The sequence below is a fragment of the Choloepus didactylus genome, chromosome 2 (genome assembly GCF_015220235.1).
Source record: "Choloepus didactylus isolate mChoDid1 chromosome 2, mChoDid1.pri, whole genome shotgun sequence".
In the NCBI taxonomy this organism is placed as follows: Eukaryota; Metazoa; Chordata; class Mammalia; order Pilosa; family Megalonychidae; genus Choloepus; species Choloepus didactylus.
In genome coordinates this window covers 216,936,748-216,955,141 of record NC_051308.1, presented here as the reverse complement: position 1 = coordinate 216,955,141, position 18,394 = coordinate 216,936,748, and the positions used below count along the sequence as shown (strand labels likewise).

Here is an 18,394-nt window from a genome sequence, read left to right as displayed (position 1 = left end):
TTCATTCCTTCTTATGGCTGAATAATATCCCATCACATGTATGTATCACGTTTTGTTTATCCATTCCTCTGTTGATGGACACTTGGGTTGTTTCCATCTTTGGCAACTGCGAATAATGCCATTATGAAGATCGGTGTGCAAATGTCTGTTTGCATCCCTGCTTTCAGTTCTTCTGCTACCTAGTAGCAGGATTACCAGATCATTTGGCAGTTCTATAATTAGCTTCCTGAAGATCTGCCAAACCGTCTTCCACAGTGGCTGTACCATTTTACATTCCCACCAGCAGTGAATAATTGTTCCTATTTCTTCACATCCTCTCCAACGCTTATAGTTTTCTGTTTAATAGTGGCCAGTCTAGTAGGTATGAAATATCTCACTGTCATTTTAATTTGCATTTCCCTAATAGCCTAGTGATCTTGAGCATCTTTTTATGTGCTTTTTAGCATTTGCCTTTCTTCTTTGGAAAAATGTCTATTCAAGCTTTCTGCATATTTTAAAAATTGGGTTGTCTTTTTTTTTATGGTTGAGTTGTAGGATTTCTTTATATATTCTGGATATTAAACCCTTATTGGATATGTGGTTTCCAAATATTTTCTCCCTTTGAGTAGGCTGACTTTTCACCTTTTTTACAAAGTCTTTTGAAGCACAAAAATATTCAATTTTGAAGTAGTCCCATTTATCTATTTTTTTCTTTTGTTGCCTGTGCTCTCGGTATAAAGTCTAAGAAACCACTGCCTATCACAAGATCTTGAAGGTGTTTCCCTACATTTTCTTCTAGGAGTTTTGTGGTCCTGGCCCTTATATTTAGGTCTTTGATCCATTTTGGGTTAAGTCTATATAAAGTGTATGACAGGGGTCCTCTTTCATTCTTTTGGATATGGACATCCAGTTCTCCCAGGACATTTGTTGAAGAGACGTTTCTGTTCCAGTTGCACTTGGCAGCTTTGTCAAAAATTAATTGATCATAAAAGTGCAGGTCTATTTCTGAACTCTCAATTCAATTACATTGATCAACATGTCAAGCTTTACGCCAGTACTATGCTGTTTTGACCACTGTAGTTTTGTAATATGTTTTAAAGCCAGGAAGTATGAGTCTTCCAACTTTGTTCCTTTTCAAGGCGTTTTTGGCTACTCGGGGCCCCTTTCCCTTCCAAGTAAATTTGACAGTTGGCTTTTCCCATTTCTGCAAAGTAGGCTGTTGGAATTCTGATTGGGATTGCAATGAATCTGTAAATCAACTGGAGTAGAATTGACATCTTAACAATATTTAGTCTTCCAATCCATGAACACAGAATGTCTTTCCATTCATTTAGGTCTTCTTTGATTTCTTCTAGCCATGTGTTCTAATTTGCTAATGCTGCTGGAATGCAAAACACCAGAGATGGATTGGCTTTTTTAAAAAGGGGTTTATTTGGTTACACAGTTAAAGTCTTAAGGCCATCAAGTGTCCAAGGTAAACACATCAGCAATCGGGTACCTTCACTGTCGCATGGCCAACGGCGTCCGGAAAACCTCTGTTAGCTGGGAAGGCATGTGGCCGGTGTCTGCTCCAAAGCTCTGGTTTCAAAATGGCTTTCTCCCAGGATGTTCCTCTCTAGGCTGCAGTTCCTCAAAAATGTCACTCTTAGTTGCTCTTGGGGCATTTTTCCTCTCTTAGCTTCTCAGGAGCGAAAGTCTGCTTTCAACAGTTGTCTTCAAACTGTGTCTCATCTGCAGCTCCTCTCTCAATTCCTGTGCATTCTTCAAAGTGTCCCTCTTGGCCATAGCTCCTCTTCAAAATGTCACTCTCAGTTGCTCTTCAAAATATCACTCACAGCTGCACTGAGTTCCTTGTGTTTGTCAGCTCATTTATATGGCTCCAGTGATTTAATTCAGACCCACCCTGAATGGGAGGGATAACACCTCCATGGAAATTATCCAACCAAAGTGATCACCCACAGTTGGGTGGGTCACATCTCCATGGAAATATCCAATCAAAAGGTCACACCCTAATCAAAAAGACCAATCAACCTGCCCCACAAGATTACATCAAAGATAATGGCATCTTGGGGACATAATACATTCAAACTGGCACACCATGTATTGTAGTTTTCCGAATACAGGTCCTTTCAACATCCTTGGTTAAATTTATTCCTAGATATTTGATTCTTTTAGATGCTACTGTAAATGGAATTTTTTTCATGATTTCCTCCTCAGATTGCTCATTACTAGTGTATAGAAACACTACTGATTTTTGCATGTTGATCTTGTATCCTGCCACTTTGCTGAACTCGTTTATTAGCTCTACTAACTTTGTCATAGATTTAGGAAATATACTTTCGTCACAACTGTCAGCTCACTCCCCGTCTCTAATACATATCCACAAAAGATGGTTTAAAAAAACACTAATGTAGTGTATTAGTCAGTGTTCTCTAGGGAGACAGAATCAACAGGAGGTATCTGTAAATATGAGATTTTATAAAAGTGTCTCATGCAACTGTGGGGATGTACCAGTCCAAATTACGTAGGGCAGAATGCACATGTCCAAATTCCGTAGGGCAGGCAGTAAGCTGGCAATTCTGGTGAAGGTCTTCAATGAATTCCCCAGGAGAGACTGGCTGGCTGAAGAAGTGAAAGTTCTCTCTCTTCTCCTTTAAAAGTCTTCAACTGATTGAATTAAATTCAGCTGACTGAATTCTCTGATTGCCGAAGACACGCCCTTCCTTGATGTAATCAGCCACAGATGCAATCAACTGACTGACGATTTAATAAACCAGCCATCTGGTTTATTAACCAGTCACAAATGTCCTTGCAGTAATGCTTAGGCCAGCTGCTTTCTTGACCGGACACCTGGGAAACATCACCTGGCCAAGAAGACACATGAACCTAACCATCACATGTGGTTTCATGAGTCCTCTCTTGAATATAACCTGGCTTCTGGTGTAGGGATGGCAGTTTCATTTTTTGGCATTAAAAATAAGGTATATTACAAAATATAATATTGTGCATAAAATAAGTGCCATAAACAATTCAGAACACACCAAATAACTTGCTACTGTAAAAGCCCATATAATTCGCCAGTTGTTAAAACCCCTCTAGCCCAAGGCTGTCCAATAAAATTTTTCTGCAATGATGGAAATATTGCATCTGTGCTGGCTAGTGAACTCATAAAATGCAGCCACTGAGATTGAGAGCTGAATTTTAAATTAAATTAAGTAGCAACATGTAGGTGGTAGCTACCACATTGGACGGTGCAGCTCTACACTCTCTAAGGAATGTTAACACTCTCTGGACCACCAAACCTACCAGCTTCCCAGCATCCATTGTTGCCTTCAGCTTTTTCCCCAGCTCTGAGCCAGAAGCCACCATGGCCCTCAGCATGTCCCCAGTAGCCAGATGGCAGACACAGAAGTTTTTGGCCAATTTTGGTGCCTGTGGAGAGGAACAGAAAAAAACAAGATACAGTTAACACTGCAGGCCCTGGAGACAGACCGCCTGGGTGGGAATCTGGTCCTGCACTTACTGGTTGTGTGATCCTAAGCAAATGCCTATTTCCTCACCTGTAATACAAGGATAATAATACCTACCTTACATTATATTCTAAAGCATAATGATTATAGGGTTGCAGTAAGAATTACATGAGATAATAAATGTAAAACATTTACAATGGTGCACCTAGCACAAAGGAAGCTGTCATAAATATTGAGTAGTATCACTACTTACACTAGACACCCTAGTGATACATAAATCTCAGCTTCCCCTTTCTCAATGGGAAGAATAAAAATAACAGCATCAATACTTCACATGGTTGCTGTGAGGTTTAAATGAGATAATGTATCTAAAGCACTCAGCCACAATGCCTGGCACATAACATGGGCTGAATGAATATCTGTTCAAGGAATGAATGTGACATCATCATGTTCTGCAGCCACAGGAGGCAGCTGGAGACAGGGTAAAGATGGGTTTGCACCCAGGCAGATCTGGATTCTTCTCCTTCCATCTCTACGTAGCTGCCTTATCATCTCTAAGAGGCTCAATTTCCCCATCTGTTTTAAAATGAAGGCAAGGCAAGACGGCGGAGTGGTGAGGTGTATGTTTTAGTCACTCTTCCAGGGCAGCAGGTAGAATTGTAGTAAGAATTACATGAGATAATAAATGTAAAGCATTTACAGTGGTGCACCTAGTACAAAGGAAGCTGCTGGGAACCAGGAGGGAGAACTGCAGTTGTGGCTCTTATCAGAAACTCATTCTACTGAGCCAAACTCCAAACATACATAGACTGATACCAGACACCAGAGAATCCAGGAGCAGCCAGCACAGCGAAGAGGAGATAGGGATAGCAAAAACAGCAAGGAAAACCCAAAAATAAAAGTGGAGACTTTTTGAAGTTCTGGTGAACATAGAACAGGGAAGGGCAGAGCTCAGTCAGGCTCATACGCAAATCCAGAAGGTGAGTTTCTGTATCTGAAAAACAGATTTCTCTGCTCACTGGATCCTCCCTTAATGGCCCTAATCTCCTTGTCTCTTAGCATTTCAATAGCCCATTAGATCTGAAAGGAGGGCCCTTCTTTTTTCCTTTTTTAATCTTTTTCTCTTTTTCTAAAACAATTACTCTAAGAAGCCCATTACAGAAAGCCTCAAAGATTTGCAATTTGGACCCAGACAAGAGCAGAGCTAAGACAGCTCTGAGACACAAGGCAATAAGTCCAGTGGCTGAGAAAACTCGCCGAACACCACAACTTCCGAAGAAAAGGGGGGCGTCCCCTCAGACCCATCTTCCCAGTGGGCAGGGAACACTCCTGCCAGGTGCTGGCTCCAAAGCCCAGAGCTGCCCCAGACAACCCAGTGTGATGGTTTTGAAGTGTTTCCAACAACACACGCACACACCACAGAATCAGGCGTGGACATTAGCCTTTCCCGCATGCTCAGCTGGTTGTCCCAGAGTTGGGACGGCAGAGCTGTGTGAATTAACACACCCCATTCAGCCATCCTTTCAGCAGACTGGGAACACCCCTACACAGCCCTGCAGCCCAGAACCACCCTGGGGGGACGGTGCTCACCTGTGACATAGCACAGTCATCCTTCAACAGAGGACCTGGGGGTGCACGGCTTGGAAGAGGGACCCACTCGCAAGTTCCAGGGGCCATACACCAATACCAAAGACTTATGGGTCAGCGGCAGAGACAAACTGTGGCGCGACTGAACTGAAGAATTAAGACTATTGCAGCAGCTTCAAATCTCCAGGAACACCAGGGAGATTTGATTCTTAGAGCTGCCTCCCCTCCCTGACCACTCAGACACACGACCCATATACAGGGTGGGCAACAGCAACTACACATGCAAGCTTGGTGCACCAACTGGACCCCACAAAACTCACACCCCCACTCATTACAAAGACAAAGTGGGGGAGAACTGGCTTGAGGGGAACAGGTGGCTAGCAGATGCCACCTGCTGGTTAATTAGAGAAAGTGTACTGCACGAAGCTTTAGATCTGACAAATTAGAGATAAGGGTTTTAATCGGTCTACAAATCCTCAAAGAACCCTATCAAGTTAAGCAAATGCCAAGAGGCCAAAAACAACAGAAAATTTTAAAGCATATGAAAAAACCAGATGATATGGATAACCTAAGCCCAAGCACCCAAATCAAAAGATCAGAGGAGACACAGTACTTGGAGAAATTAATCAAAGAACTAAAGATGAACAATGAGACCATGGCACAGGATATAAAGGACACGAAGAAGACCCTTAGAAGAGCATAAAGAAGAAACTGCAAGAGTAAATAAAAAAAAGAGACGATCTTATGGAAATAAAAGAAACTGTTGACCAAATTAAAAAGATTCTGGATACTCATAGTACAAGACTAAAGGAAGCTGAACAGCAAATCAGGGACCTGGAGGATGACAGAATGGAAAATGAAAGAACAAAAGAAAGAAAGGGGAAAAAAATTGAAACAACTGAAATGGACCTCAGGGATATGATAGATAATATAAAACGTCCAAATATAAGACTCATTCATATTCCAGAAGGGGAAGAGAAGGGTAAAGGTCTAGGAAGAGTATTCAAAGAAATTGTTGGGGAAAACTTCCCAAATCTTCTAAACACCATAAATACACAAATCATAAATGCCCAGCGAACGCCAAATAGAATAAATCCAAATAAACCCACTCTGAGACATATTCTGATCACAGTCAAATACGGAAGAGAAGGAGCAAGTTCTGAGAGCAGCAAGAGAAAAGCAATTCACCACATACAAAGGAAACAGCATAAGACTAAGTAGTGACTACTCAGCAGCCACCATGGAGGTGAGAAGGCAGTGGCAGGACATATTTAAAATTCTGAAAGAGAAAAATGCCAACCAAAAATTCTTTATCCAGCAAAGCTCTCCTTCAAATTTGAGGGAGAGCTTAAATTTTTCGCAGACAAACAAATGCTGAATTTGCTAACAAGAGACCTGCCCTACTTGAGATACTAAAAGGAACCCTATCGACAGAGAAACAAAGAAAGGAGAGAGAGAGATGGAGAAAGGTTCAGTACTAAAGAGATTCAGTATGGGTACATTAAAGGACATTAAGAGAGAGAGGGAAAAAATATATATGACAACATAACCCGAAGGGTAATATGGCTGATTCAAGAAATGCCTTCACAGTGATAACATTGAATGCAAATGAATTAAACTCCCCAATTAAAAGACATAGATTGCATACAGGAGATTCATCTTAGACACAGGGACACAAAGAAATTGAAAGTGAAAGGATGGAAAAAAATATTTCATGCAAGCTACAGCCAAAAGAAAGCAAGAGTAGCAATATTAATCTCAGATAAAATAGACTTTAAATGCAAGGATGTTATGAGAGACAAAGAAGGCCACTACATACTAATAAAAGGGGCAATTCAACAAGAAGAAATAACAATCATAAATGTTTATGTACCCAATCAAGGTGCCACAAAATACATGAGACAAACACTGGCAAAACTAAAGGAAGCAATTGATGTTTCCACAATAATTGTGGGAGACTTCAACACATCACTCTCTCCTATAGATAGATCAACCAGACAGAAGACCAATAAGGAAACTGAAAATCTAAACAATCTGATAAATGAATTGGATTTAACAGACATATATAGAACATTACATCCCAAATCACCAGGATACACATTCTTCTCTGGTGCTCATGGAACTGTCTCCAGAATAGATCAAATGCTGGGACATAAAACAAGCCTCAATAAATTTTAAAAAATTGAAATTATTCAAAGCACATTCTCTGACCACAATGAAATACAATTAGAAGTCAATAACCATCAGACTTAGAAAATTCACCTGGAGGTTAAACAACATGCTCCTAAACAATCAGTGGGTTAAAGAAGAAATAGCAGGAGAAATTGCTAAATATATAGAGACAAATGAAAATGAAAACACAACATACCAAAACCTATGGGATGTAGCAAAATCTGTACTGAAGGGGAAATTTATAGCACTAAACACATACATTAAAAAGGAAGAAAGAGCCAAAATCAAGGAAATAATGGATCAACTAAGAAGCTAGAAAATGAACAGCAAACCAATCCTAAACCAAGTAGAAGAAAAGAAATAACAAGGATTAAAACAGAAATAAATGACATAGAGAACAAAAAAATATAGAGGATAAATAAAAGTTTGTTCTTTGAGAAGATCAACAAGATTGACAAGCCCCTAGCTACACTGACAAGATCAAAAAGAGAGAAGACCCATATAAACAAAATAATGAATGACAAAGGAGACATTACTGTGGATACCAACGAAACTTAAAAAATTATAAGAAGATACTATGAATAACTGTATGGCAACAAACTGGATAACGTAGAGGAAATGGACAATTTCCTGGAAACACATGAAAAACCTAGACTGACCAGAGAAGAAATAGAAGACCTCAACCAACCAATTATAAGCAAAGAGATCCAATCAGTCATCAAAAAGCTTTCCACAAATAAATGCCCAGGGCCAGATGGCTTCACAGGGGAATTCTACCAAACTTTCCAAAAAGAACTGACACCAATCTTACTTAAACTCTTTCAAAACATCGAAGAAAATGGAACACTACCTAACTCATTTTATGAAGCTAACATCCATCTAATACCAAAACGAGGCAAAGATGCTACAAAAAAGGAAAACTACAGGCATATCTCCCTCATGAATATAGATGCAAAAATTCTCAATAAAATACTTGCAAATCGAATCCAAAGACACATTAAAAAAATCATACACCATGACCAAGTGGGGTTCATTCCAGGCATGCAAGGATGGTTCAACATAAGAAAATCAATGTATTACAACACATTAACAAAGCAAAAAAGAAAAATCAAATGATCATCTCAATAGATGCTGAAAAAGCATTTGACAAAATCCAACATCCCTTTTTGATAAAAACACTTCAAAAGGTAGGAATTGAAGGAAACTTCCTCAACATGATAAAGAGCATATATGAAAAACCCACACCCAGCATAGTATTCAATGGTGAAAGACTGAAAGCCTTCCCTCTAAGATCAGGAACGAGACAAGGATGCCCGCTGTCACCACTGTTATTCAACATTGTGCTGGAAGTGTTAGCCAGGGCAGTCTGGCATGAGAAAGAAATAAAAGGCATCCAAACTGGAAAGGATGAAGTAAAACTGTCATTGTTTGCAGATGATATGATCTTATATCTGGAAAACCCTGAGAAATCGACGATACAGCTACTAGAGCTAATAAATAAATTTAGCAAAGTAGCGGGATACAAGATTAATGCACATAAGTCAGTAATGCTTCTATATGCTAGAAATGAACAAACTGAAGAGACACTCAAGAAAAAGATACCATTTTCAATAGCAACTAAAAATATCAAGTACCTCGGAATAAACTTAACCAAAGATGTAAAAGACCTATACAAAGAAAACTATATAACTCTACTAAAAGAAATAGGAGACCTTAAAACATGGAAAAATATTCCATGTTCATGGATAGGAAGGATAAATGTCATTAAGATGTTAATTCTACCCAAACTCATTTACAGATTCAATGCAATCCCAATCAAAATTCCAACAACCTAATTTGTAGACTTGGAAAAGCTAGTAATCAAATTTATTTGGAAAGAGAAGATGCCTCAAATTGCTACAGACACTCTAAAAAAGAAAAATGAAGTGGGAGGACTTACACTCCTGACTTTGAAGCTTATTATAAAGCCACAGTTGTCAAAACAGTAGGGTACTGGAACAAAGACAGAAATATTGATCAATGGAATCGAATTGAGAATTCGGAGACAGATGCCCAGATCTACGGCCGACTGATCTTTGGTAAGACCCCCAAAGCCACTGAACTGGGACATAGTCTTTTCAACAAATGGGACTAGAAGAGTTGGATATCCATATCCAAAAGCATGAAAGAGGACCCCTACCTCACACCCTACACAAAAATTAACTTAAAGTGGATCAAAGATCTCAATATAAAAGACAGTACCATAAAACTCCTAGAAGATAATGTAGGGAAATATCTTCAAGACCTTGTATTAGGTGGCCACTTCCTAGACTTTACACCCAAAGCACAAGCAACAAAGGAAAAAACAGATATATGGGAACTCTTCAAGCTTAGAAGTTTCTGTACCTTAAAGGAATTTGTCCAAAAGGTGAAGAGGCAGCCAACTTAATGGGAAAAAATTTTTGGAAACCATGTATCTGACAAAAGACTGATATCTTGCATATATAAAGAAATCCTACTCAATGACAACTCAATGACAAGAGTACAGACAGCCTAAGTATAAAATGGGCAAAAGATGAAAAGACAGTTCTCTGAAGAGGAAATACAAATGGCCAAGAAACACATGAAAAAAGAAACACATGAAAAAATGTTCAGCTTCACTAGCTATTAGAGAGATGCAAATTAAGACCACAATGAGACACCATCTCACACCAATTAGAATGGCTGCCATTAAACAAACAGGAAACTACAAATGCTGGAGAGGATGTGGAGAAATTGGAACTCTCATTCATTGTTGGTGGGACTGTATAATGGTTCAGCCACTCTGGAAGTCAGTCTGGCAGTTCCTTAGAAAACTATAGATATAGAGTTACCCTTCGATCCAGTGATCGCACTTCTCAGTATATACCCAGAAGACCTGAAAGCAGTGACACGAACAGATACTTGCATGCCAATGTTCATAGCACCATTATTCACAATTGTCAAGAGATGGAAACAACCCAAATGTCCTTCAACAGATAAGTGGATAAATAAAATGTGGTATATACACATGATGGAATACTAAGCGGCTGTAAGAAGGAACGATGTTATGAAACATATGACAACATGGATGAACCTTGAAGACATAATGCTGAGTGAAATAAGCCAGGCACAAAAAGAGAAATATTATATGCTATCACTAATGCGAACATTGAAAAATGTAGAACAAATGGTTTACAGTGCAGAATGTAGGGGAATTAGTGATAAAGAGCAATTAAGGAAGGGGGAATGATAACCCAATAAGAACAGATCAGCTATCGAGGGTAAATTTAACGTTCTGGGAATGCCCAGGAATGACTGTGGTCTGTTAATTTCTGATGGGTATGGTAGGAACAAGTTCACAGAAATCTTGCTATATTATGTTATTTTCTTGGGGTAATGTAGGAACACGTTGGAAGTAAAGTAGTTATCTTAGGTTAGTTGTCTTTTTCTTACTCCCTTGTTAGGGTTTGTTTGAAAATTTTTTTATTGTATTTAAAAAAAAATTTGTTTTAATACAGTTGATTTTAAAAAAAGAGTTAATAAAAAAACAAAAGAAAAAAAATGAAAAAAAATATGCAGAGTCCCCTTGAGGAGCTGGTGGAGAATTCAGGGGTGTTGGGCTTCCCCACCTTGATGGTTGCTGGGTGGTTTGATGGGTTGAGCCCTCTACCGCCCTTGGGAAGACTGTTGCTGCAAAGGAGAGGCTAGGCCTGCCTATAATTGTGCCTAAGAGCCGCCTCCCAAATGCCTCTTTGAGAGATGTGGCCCTCTCTCTCTAGCTAAGCCAACTTGGCAGGTGAAATCACTGCCCTCCCCACTACAGGGGATCAGACACCCAAGGGAGTGAATCTCCCTGGCAATGTGGATTATGACTCCCAGGGAAGAATCTAGACCCGGCACCGTGGGATGGAGAACATCTTCTTGACCAAAAGGGGGATGCGAAAGGAAATGAAGTAAGCTGCAGTGGCAGAGAGATTCCAGAAGGGGCCGAGAGGTCACTCTGGTGGGCACTCTTACGCACAATATAAACAACCCTTTTTAGATTCTAGTGAATTGGGGTAGCTAGCAGTAAATACCGGAAACTATCAAACTACAACCCAGAATCCATGAATCTTGAAGACAATTGTATAAAAATGTAGCATATGAGGGGTGACAATGTGATTGGGAAAACCATATGGACCACACTCCCCTTTGTCTAGTTTACGGATTGATGAATAGAAAAATGGGAGAAGGAAAACAAACAAACAAACAAAGGCACCCAGTATTCTTTTTTACTTTAATTGCTCTTTTTCACTTTAATTTTTATTCTTGTTATTTTTGTGTGTGTGGTAATGAAAGTGCCAGGGATTGATTTTGGTGATGAATGCACAACTACGTAATGGTACTGTGAACAACTGAAGGTACGCTTTGTTTTGTATGACTGCATGGTATGTGAATATATCTCAATAAAATGAATTTAAAAAAAGAATGAAGAAAAAAAAAGATCCATCTCAGAAGGTAACTGTAAGGATTAAAAGAGGCATGCATGACAAGTACGTGGCAGATAGTAAGTACTTAAATATTAGTCTTAGCAGGCAGGATAGCCTTTTTAGTTAAGAGCAGGGGCTTGAAAGTCAAACTGCCTGCCTGAGTTTCAGACTCCAGGTCCACGAATCATAATACATGTGAAATGAGAAAAGTTATTTCACCTCCTAAGTTTCAGATTTCCTCCACATGAAATGGAGATGGTAATAGTACCTACATCACTGGGCTGATGAGAAGATTACATAGAATTAGACATATTTGGGGCCTGACACTAAGTTAGTGCTCAGAGAGTGTCAGCTGTTACTGTAAACACTGTTCTAATTCCACATGCATTCATACAGAAGGAAAACATTTACTGAATGCTGCTTTAAAGAACCCTGCTGGGAGTCAGAAATGAATAGGAGACACAGACCCTGTCCTCAAGGAGCTCACAGTTTGGAGACTATGCATCAGAGAATCAGAATAGGAAGAGGTGCAATTAATGGACTGATTCCATTCAAGCACCGAAATCACTCTATAGTAAAATGGGACCTAGACCAGAAGGCTTTATTAAAAACTAGGCACTTCAGAAAACCAATGAAGGTCAAGACCCTCTGGCTATGGAAAACCTTTGGGTCCTCTACGTTGGCACTGTGGCTACAAATTCCAGAAAATGACACCTTCTGTCAATCCTCCTTGGTTAAAATCAACTCGAGCAAATAATTTGGAGGTCAGGCCTGCTCAGGGGAAAGGCTGATTAAAATGCGCAGAGAAGAGCTGTTAGTTCAGTACCTAATTGTTCTATTTTTATCATTCCCAAACTGCAGGACTCTTATGTGATGTTCCAGATGACTCTACAACTATATGGGAAGAACACCTATCAGTAGAGAAGACATGGCATAATGGAAAACTAACTCCTTCATCCCTTGCAGGAATGGATGCATGGGAGTCAATGTGTTAGACTGCAAACAGCATAGATTTTGGAGTCAGAAAGATTTGCACTTGAATCCTGGCTAAGGCACAATAGCTGTGTGACCTTGGGCTAGTTACTTAATTTCTCCAAATCTCAGTTTCCTCATCCAGTCAAATGGGGACAATGTCCACTTTTTAGGGTTCTTGCGAGAATTTAATGAAACAAAGTACCAAAAGCATCAGACACAAAGAAGACAGTCGATAAATAAAAGACCTTTATCTATGGTCTTTTTCTTGCATCACTCTTTACTCACAAACTGCAGAAGAAGTGTGATGACCTAACTCTATTATAATCCCCTCACGCTTCAAGCTTATGCTTTGGAGCAGTACTTCTCCAACTCTAATGTATACATGAGTCATCAGGAGATGCTGTTAAAATGCAGAGTCTGATTCTACAGGTCTGGGCATCCACGTTTCTTGCAAGCTTCTGGGGCATGCCTCCATGTTCTGTTGGCCCAAGGTCCTCACTTTGGAGATGCAAGGGTATCTAGAGTCCAGACAATCACACTCAGTTACTGCTGAGGCTCTGAGCCACTTGTGCCTCACTAGCCATGGACTGTTGCTGAGTCCAGGAAACAGGCTCATCACCTCTATGAGAGCCCTGTGTGTATAGTGGGGGTGGGGGAGGGGGAGGGGGAATGGGGGGGTGAGTGGATGAGAAGGTCTAAAGCCACTTGCGAGGCAGCACAATGAGGGCAGTGGTTATCAAACTTCCGTGTATTACCACAATCATACAGGGTATTTACTAAAAATACAAATGCAAGGCCCACTCTTAGTTTACGATTTAGTGGTTCTCAGGTAGTGCCCTGGGATTCTGATATACACACAGTTTGAGAGGCCCTGGGTAGTGGTAGGAGATTGGGTTTTACAAATCTGTGTTGGAAACCAGGCTCAACCATTCACTTACTGTATCACCTTGAATAAGCTACTAAACCTTCCTAAGGCCTTCGTTTCTTTATCCATAGAGTGCAGAGAACAATGTCTACTTGCAGAGCTGCTGTGGAGATTTAATAAGATTATGTATGCAAAAACATCCAGCACAGTGTCCAGCACTTAGGGAATAAAGGGAACTACCAGTTGTCTAGATTTGATTTAACCCCAAACTCACCTGTTTTCTCACCACATAATCATCTTTCTGCCTCCATCTTTCCCAAACCCACCTCCAATGCTCCTGCACAAATAGCTGGAATCATCTCCTAAAACACTGATGGATATGCCACCTGCCCCTGCCACTCCCACCCTACACACATTCAGAAACCGTCAACACCTCCCTAGTGTAATAGGGGAGAAATCCAAATTTCTTAGCCTGGCACTCAGTGCGTTCAATAATCAATTTCTGACACTTCCTAATCTCTTTATTTCTACCAGTCCCGTTATGTGTGCCTGCATCACTGCAGCTCTCTATATGGTTTCCAAACATGTAACACAAATGACTTTCCAAGGACCTCAGCTCAAGCTTCTCTCTATGCAGAAATGCCCTTTCCCTTCCCCCTACTGATCTAAGTCCTACTCTTCTCCGTAGCCAAATTCTGAGCACATCTCTTCCATGAAAAACTTCCGCAATGGATAAGTAGAAAAATGGGAGAAGGAAAAAACAAACAAACAAACAAAGGCACCCAGTGTTCTTTTGTACTTTAATTGCTCTTTTTCACTTTAATTATTATTCTTGTTATTTTTGTGTGTGTGGTAACGAAGATGTCAGGGATTGATTTTGGTGATGAATGCACAACTATGTAATGGTACTGTGAACAACTGAATGCATGCTTTGTTTTGTATGACTGCATAGTATGTGACTATATCTCAATAAAATGAATTATAAAAACAAACAAACAAACTTCCCCAACCATCCCTTCTTCCGAGGAAGAACCATCAACTACCTAACTCTGAATGAGTGTTTGCAACATGCCAAGTAATTTTCAGTGCATAGTTTTATAGTATTTAGTATGCATAATACATAATAAACTTATGACGCAAGAAATAATTTTACTCCCATTTTACAAACAAAACTCAGAAGCTAAGCTGCCCAAGATCACACAGGACTAGTGACAGCATAGATGGGAACCAGCCCCAAGATTGCGAGCCTTAGCTCTTAACCATGACTCTGTATCTATATTACCTTAAAAACAACAAAAATCCACAAGCCTTAGTGGCTAACCTTAAGGTGTGTATGTGTTTGTGTGCATAAGGGATCATAAGGAGGACTCACAGTGCTAGTAATGTTCCACACCGAGCAAAGGGTTTGCTCAATTGTGAAAATTCAACAAGCGGCTGGCTCACTTAAGGTATCTACAGCTTTCTCTATGTATATTATACTTTAAATAAAGTTCTTAAAAAAATCACAGAAACCTGTGCTTGAATTTCAGCTCTGCCTCTAACTCACCATGTTTCCTGAGGCAGTGATTCTTTGAGGCTGTTTTGTTACCAACCTCATTTGGTGGGTAAGAGAATGAACAGGGAGACACCCCACAAATCAGTTCTTGTTCTAACCCTGAGTTATCCCAGCATTAGTCACTCATTTGACACTTCTCACATGGCATCCTGCACTAGTGTGTAGTTTTTGCATGTATGTTTATTTCTGCCTCTCCAGCTAGATTAGATAGCCACAATGTAAACTGGTAATTCTGGCAAAGTGTCAAGACAGTCATGAGTTCAAACCTCACCTTTGCTACTTACTAAACACGTGTACTGGGGCAAGATACAACTCTGAGCCTTGGTTTCTTTATCAGAAAAGGGTATGGATAAGAACACAGGGTTATAGAAGGATTAAGTGAGATGATACATAGGAGGACTTAGCTCAGGGTCTGTCATGTAACTGAGCAAAGAGTGACTATGTTGTACACCATATGAGGGCAATGGCCACTTTCTACACTTCCAGCACCACACACATCCATCGAAACAGGCATAGGAGAAAAATCCAACCCTGCAGATAGCAGCAGAAAGAGCAGGAGCTTTGGAGTCAGTCAGAATGAAAGATCAAATCCCAGTTCCATCAATTAATTGCTATGTTATCTAGGGCAAGCAACAAGCCCTTTGGACATCAGTTTCTACAACTGTAAAAGGAGGAATACGAGTGTGGGTTTTAGAGAGTTGTTGTGAGTGCCAGTGACAAAACTGAGTCTGATCTGCAAGGTGATAGCTGACTGCCTAGAAGCACTGGGCCGTGAAGAATGGGCATTAATTGAACACATATAGGAAACTGAGCAGAGGCTGGCAGAAAAAAATACAGGAAACACACCTTTGGCTTTAACCACATTGCAGGAACATTCAACCCCAAAAGGGAGACAGGAAAGTAAGGTTATTTCAATAAAATAACAAACTCAAGTATTCTGGATATTTTAAAACATTATCCTGTTGACAGGAAAAGCAGGTGTGCTTTCAAATGTTTATTTTAGTTGAAAGTGACAAGTTTTAAAAGGAAACAGATGATTTCAGTCATGTCAACATAAAACATAAAATACTGAGTTACGTGGATATAAGACAAAGAATTAGTGAAAAGAAAACAAACATTACTGAGAAAGCAGTAACTCCAGGTTAGGGATTTTCCATCCAAAGATGGCAAACATCTGCAAACAGGAGCCAAGCAGGCAGTGCAAATAAATGAAGTGGGTCAAAGTAAGGGACAGGCAATGGAGGTGACTGTGCAGAGGATGGGAAAGCACATGGACAATCTAAGGCAGCAGCGCCACTCAGCTGTAGTTGACTGCTGCCGTGGTGGAATGGAGGCCTGTGCTGCCAGATTTTCTATTTTTCAAGAAAATCTGGAGCCTGGGATTTCGAAACAAAATTTCACTAATGCAAATACCATGCGGCCAACTTACTTTGAAAACTGGTAAGTCAAGGGAACAAGTAGAGCATTTATCCTCTCTTTTCTATTCAAACCCTACCACTGGGTAACCAAATAGTACTTTATAAAAGTATTCCAGCTAATAAATGAAAAAGGAATGATATAATTAGAACATTACAATTTGCCCTAGTGAAATAATGGATCTAGGTACTGAAGAGCAATGGCTACAAACACCACCAAGAGGCAAGTAGACAGCAAGTGCCATGTAATGGAGAGCAAAGTATCACCTGCAAAACAGTCTGCCCCCCCCCATAAAACCCATTCTAATTAAGTCTGTGGATCAAATGACCAATAGTTAGCAAATCTAAAGGACAGGGGAAGATGTTAAATACACCATGGGGATTCAATGAAAAATTCCCAGAATGAAAGATAATCTCCAGATAAACATCCAGTCTCTTCAACAACAACAAAAACAGAGAATATTAAAGAACTAATGGCTGAAACCTTCTCAAATTTAACAAGACATGAATACACACATCCAAGATGCTGAATGAACAAGAGAACCACACCACAGCATATTATAATCAGAATATCAAATGCCAAAGATAAAGAGAGAATTCTGAAGGCCACAGGAGAGAAGCAATATGTCGTATAAGGGAGCCTCAATAATGAGATTAAATGCAAATTTCTCATCAGAAACTATGGAGGCAAAAATACAATGGAGTAACACACTTAAAGTGATGAAAGCAAAATATTGCCACCCAAGAATTCTGTATCTGGCAGAATGGTCTCTTAAAACTGAAAGAGAGATTAAGACATCCGGGATAAACAAAAGCTGAGGGAGTCTGTCACCAATACACCAGCCCTACAGGATATGCTAGACAGAGTTCTGCAGGTTGAAAAGAAAGGACACTAGAGAATAGATCAAAACTGCATGAAGAAATAAAGATCTCCAGTGAGGGCAATGACATAGGTAAATATAAATGCTAGTACTACTATATATTTGGTTTGTAACTCTTACTTTTTACATTCTACAAGATCTAAAAGGCAAACGCATACAACGTAATGATAAAATCAGTGGTTTTGGACTCATAATGCATAAACATGTAATTTGTGACAAGAACTACATAAAGGCAGAGGGACAGAGGGGTTAAGGAACATAGTTTGTGCATGCTATTGAAGTCAAATTATAGATTTAGGCTGTTATAGATTTAGGATGTTAAATATAAGCACTATGGTAACTACAAAGAAAATATCAGAGATTATGCAAGCTCAAAGAGACAGAAATTAGAGGACAGGTTGCCAGTGGCAGGGGGAAGGGAGAATGGGAAGTTAATGCATAATGGGTGTGCTAATTTGGATATATTATATCCCTCCAAAAGCCATATTCTTTAATGCAATCTTGTGGGGGCAGAGGTATTAGTGTTGATTAGGTTGGAATCTTTTGATTGAGTGTTTCCATGGAGATGTGACTCAATCAACTGTGGGTGAAACATCTGATTAAATTATTTCCATGGAGACATGAACCACACACATTTAGGGTGGGTCTATTTAATCACTGGAGTCCTACAAAAGAGCTCAAAAACAAAAGGAGCCCAAGAGAAGCTGAGAGAGACATTTAGGAGATGGCCATTGAAAGCTGATGCTTAGAGATACTTGGAGATGCAGACAAATGGATGTTTGGAGATGCTAGCCCAGAGTTTGCCCCAGAGAAGCTAAGAGAGAACCCCCAGATGCTTAGAGAGAAATGCCCTGGGAGAAAGAAGCAAGGATGCACAGGAGCTGAGAGAGAGGAGCACAGACTGAAGCCCAGAGACATTTTGGAGAATGCTGTTTTAAAATGTAACCCGTGAACAGCAGACACCAGCCACGTGCCTTCCCAAATGACAGAGGTGTTCTGGACACCATTGGCCATTCTTCAGTGAAG

The 18,394-nt window shown here is 39.9% G+C and overlaps 1 protein-coding gene and 1 long non-coding RNA gene across 3 annotated transcripts in view; one reads left to right on the top strand and one right to left on the bottom strand.

The window, feature by feature from the left end:
• LOC119527612 overlaps positions 1-13,277 on the top strand; it is a 64,115-nt gene extending 50,838 nt beyond the window's left edge. The window contains exon 3 of the long non-coding RNA XR_005215442.1: positions 12,539-13,277. This is a non-coding gene — a long non-coding RNA (uncharacterized LOC119527612). The remainder of the gene's footprint in view (positions 1-12,538) is intronic.
• Positions 1-18,394, bottom strand: part of AK2 (adenylate kinase 2) — a 40,715-nt gene that overhangs the window by 11,038 nt on the left and 11,283 nt on the right. For both annotated transcript variants that reach the window (XM_037827820.1, XM_037827819.1), the window contains exon 2: positions 3,286-3,411. In XM_037827820.1, coding sequence (XP_037683748.1) covers positions 3,286-3,411 — 126 coding nt within the window. The remainder of the gene's footprint in view (positions 1-3,285; positions 3,412-18,394) is intronic.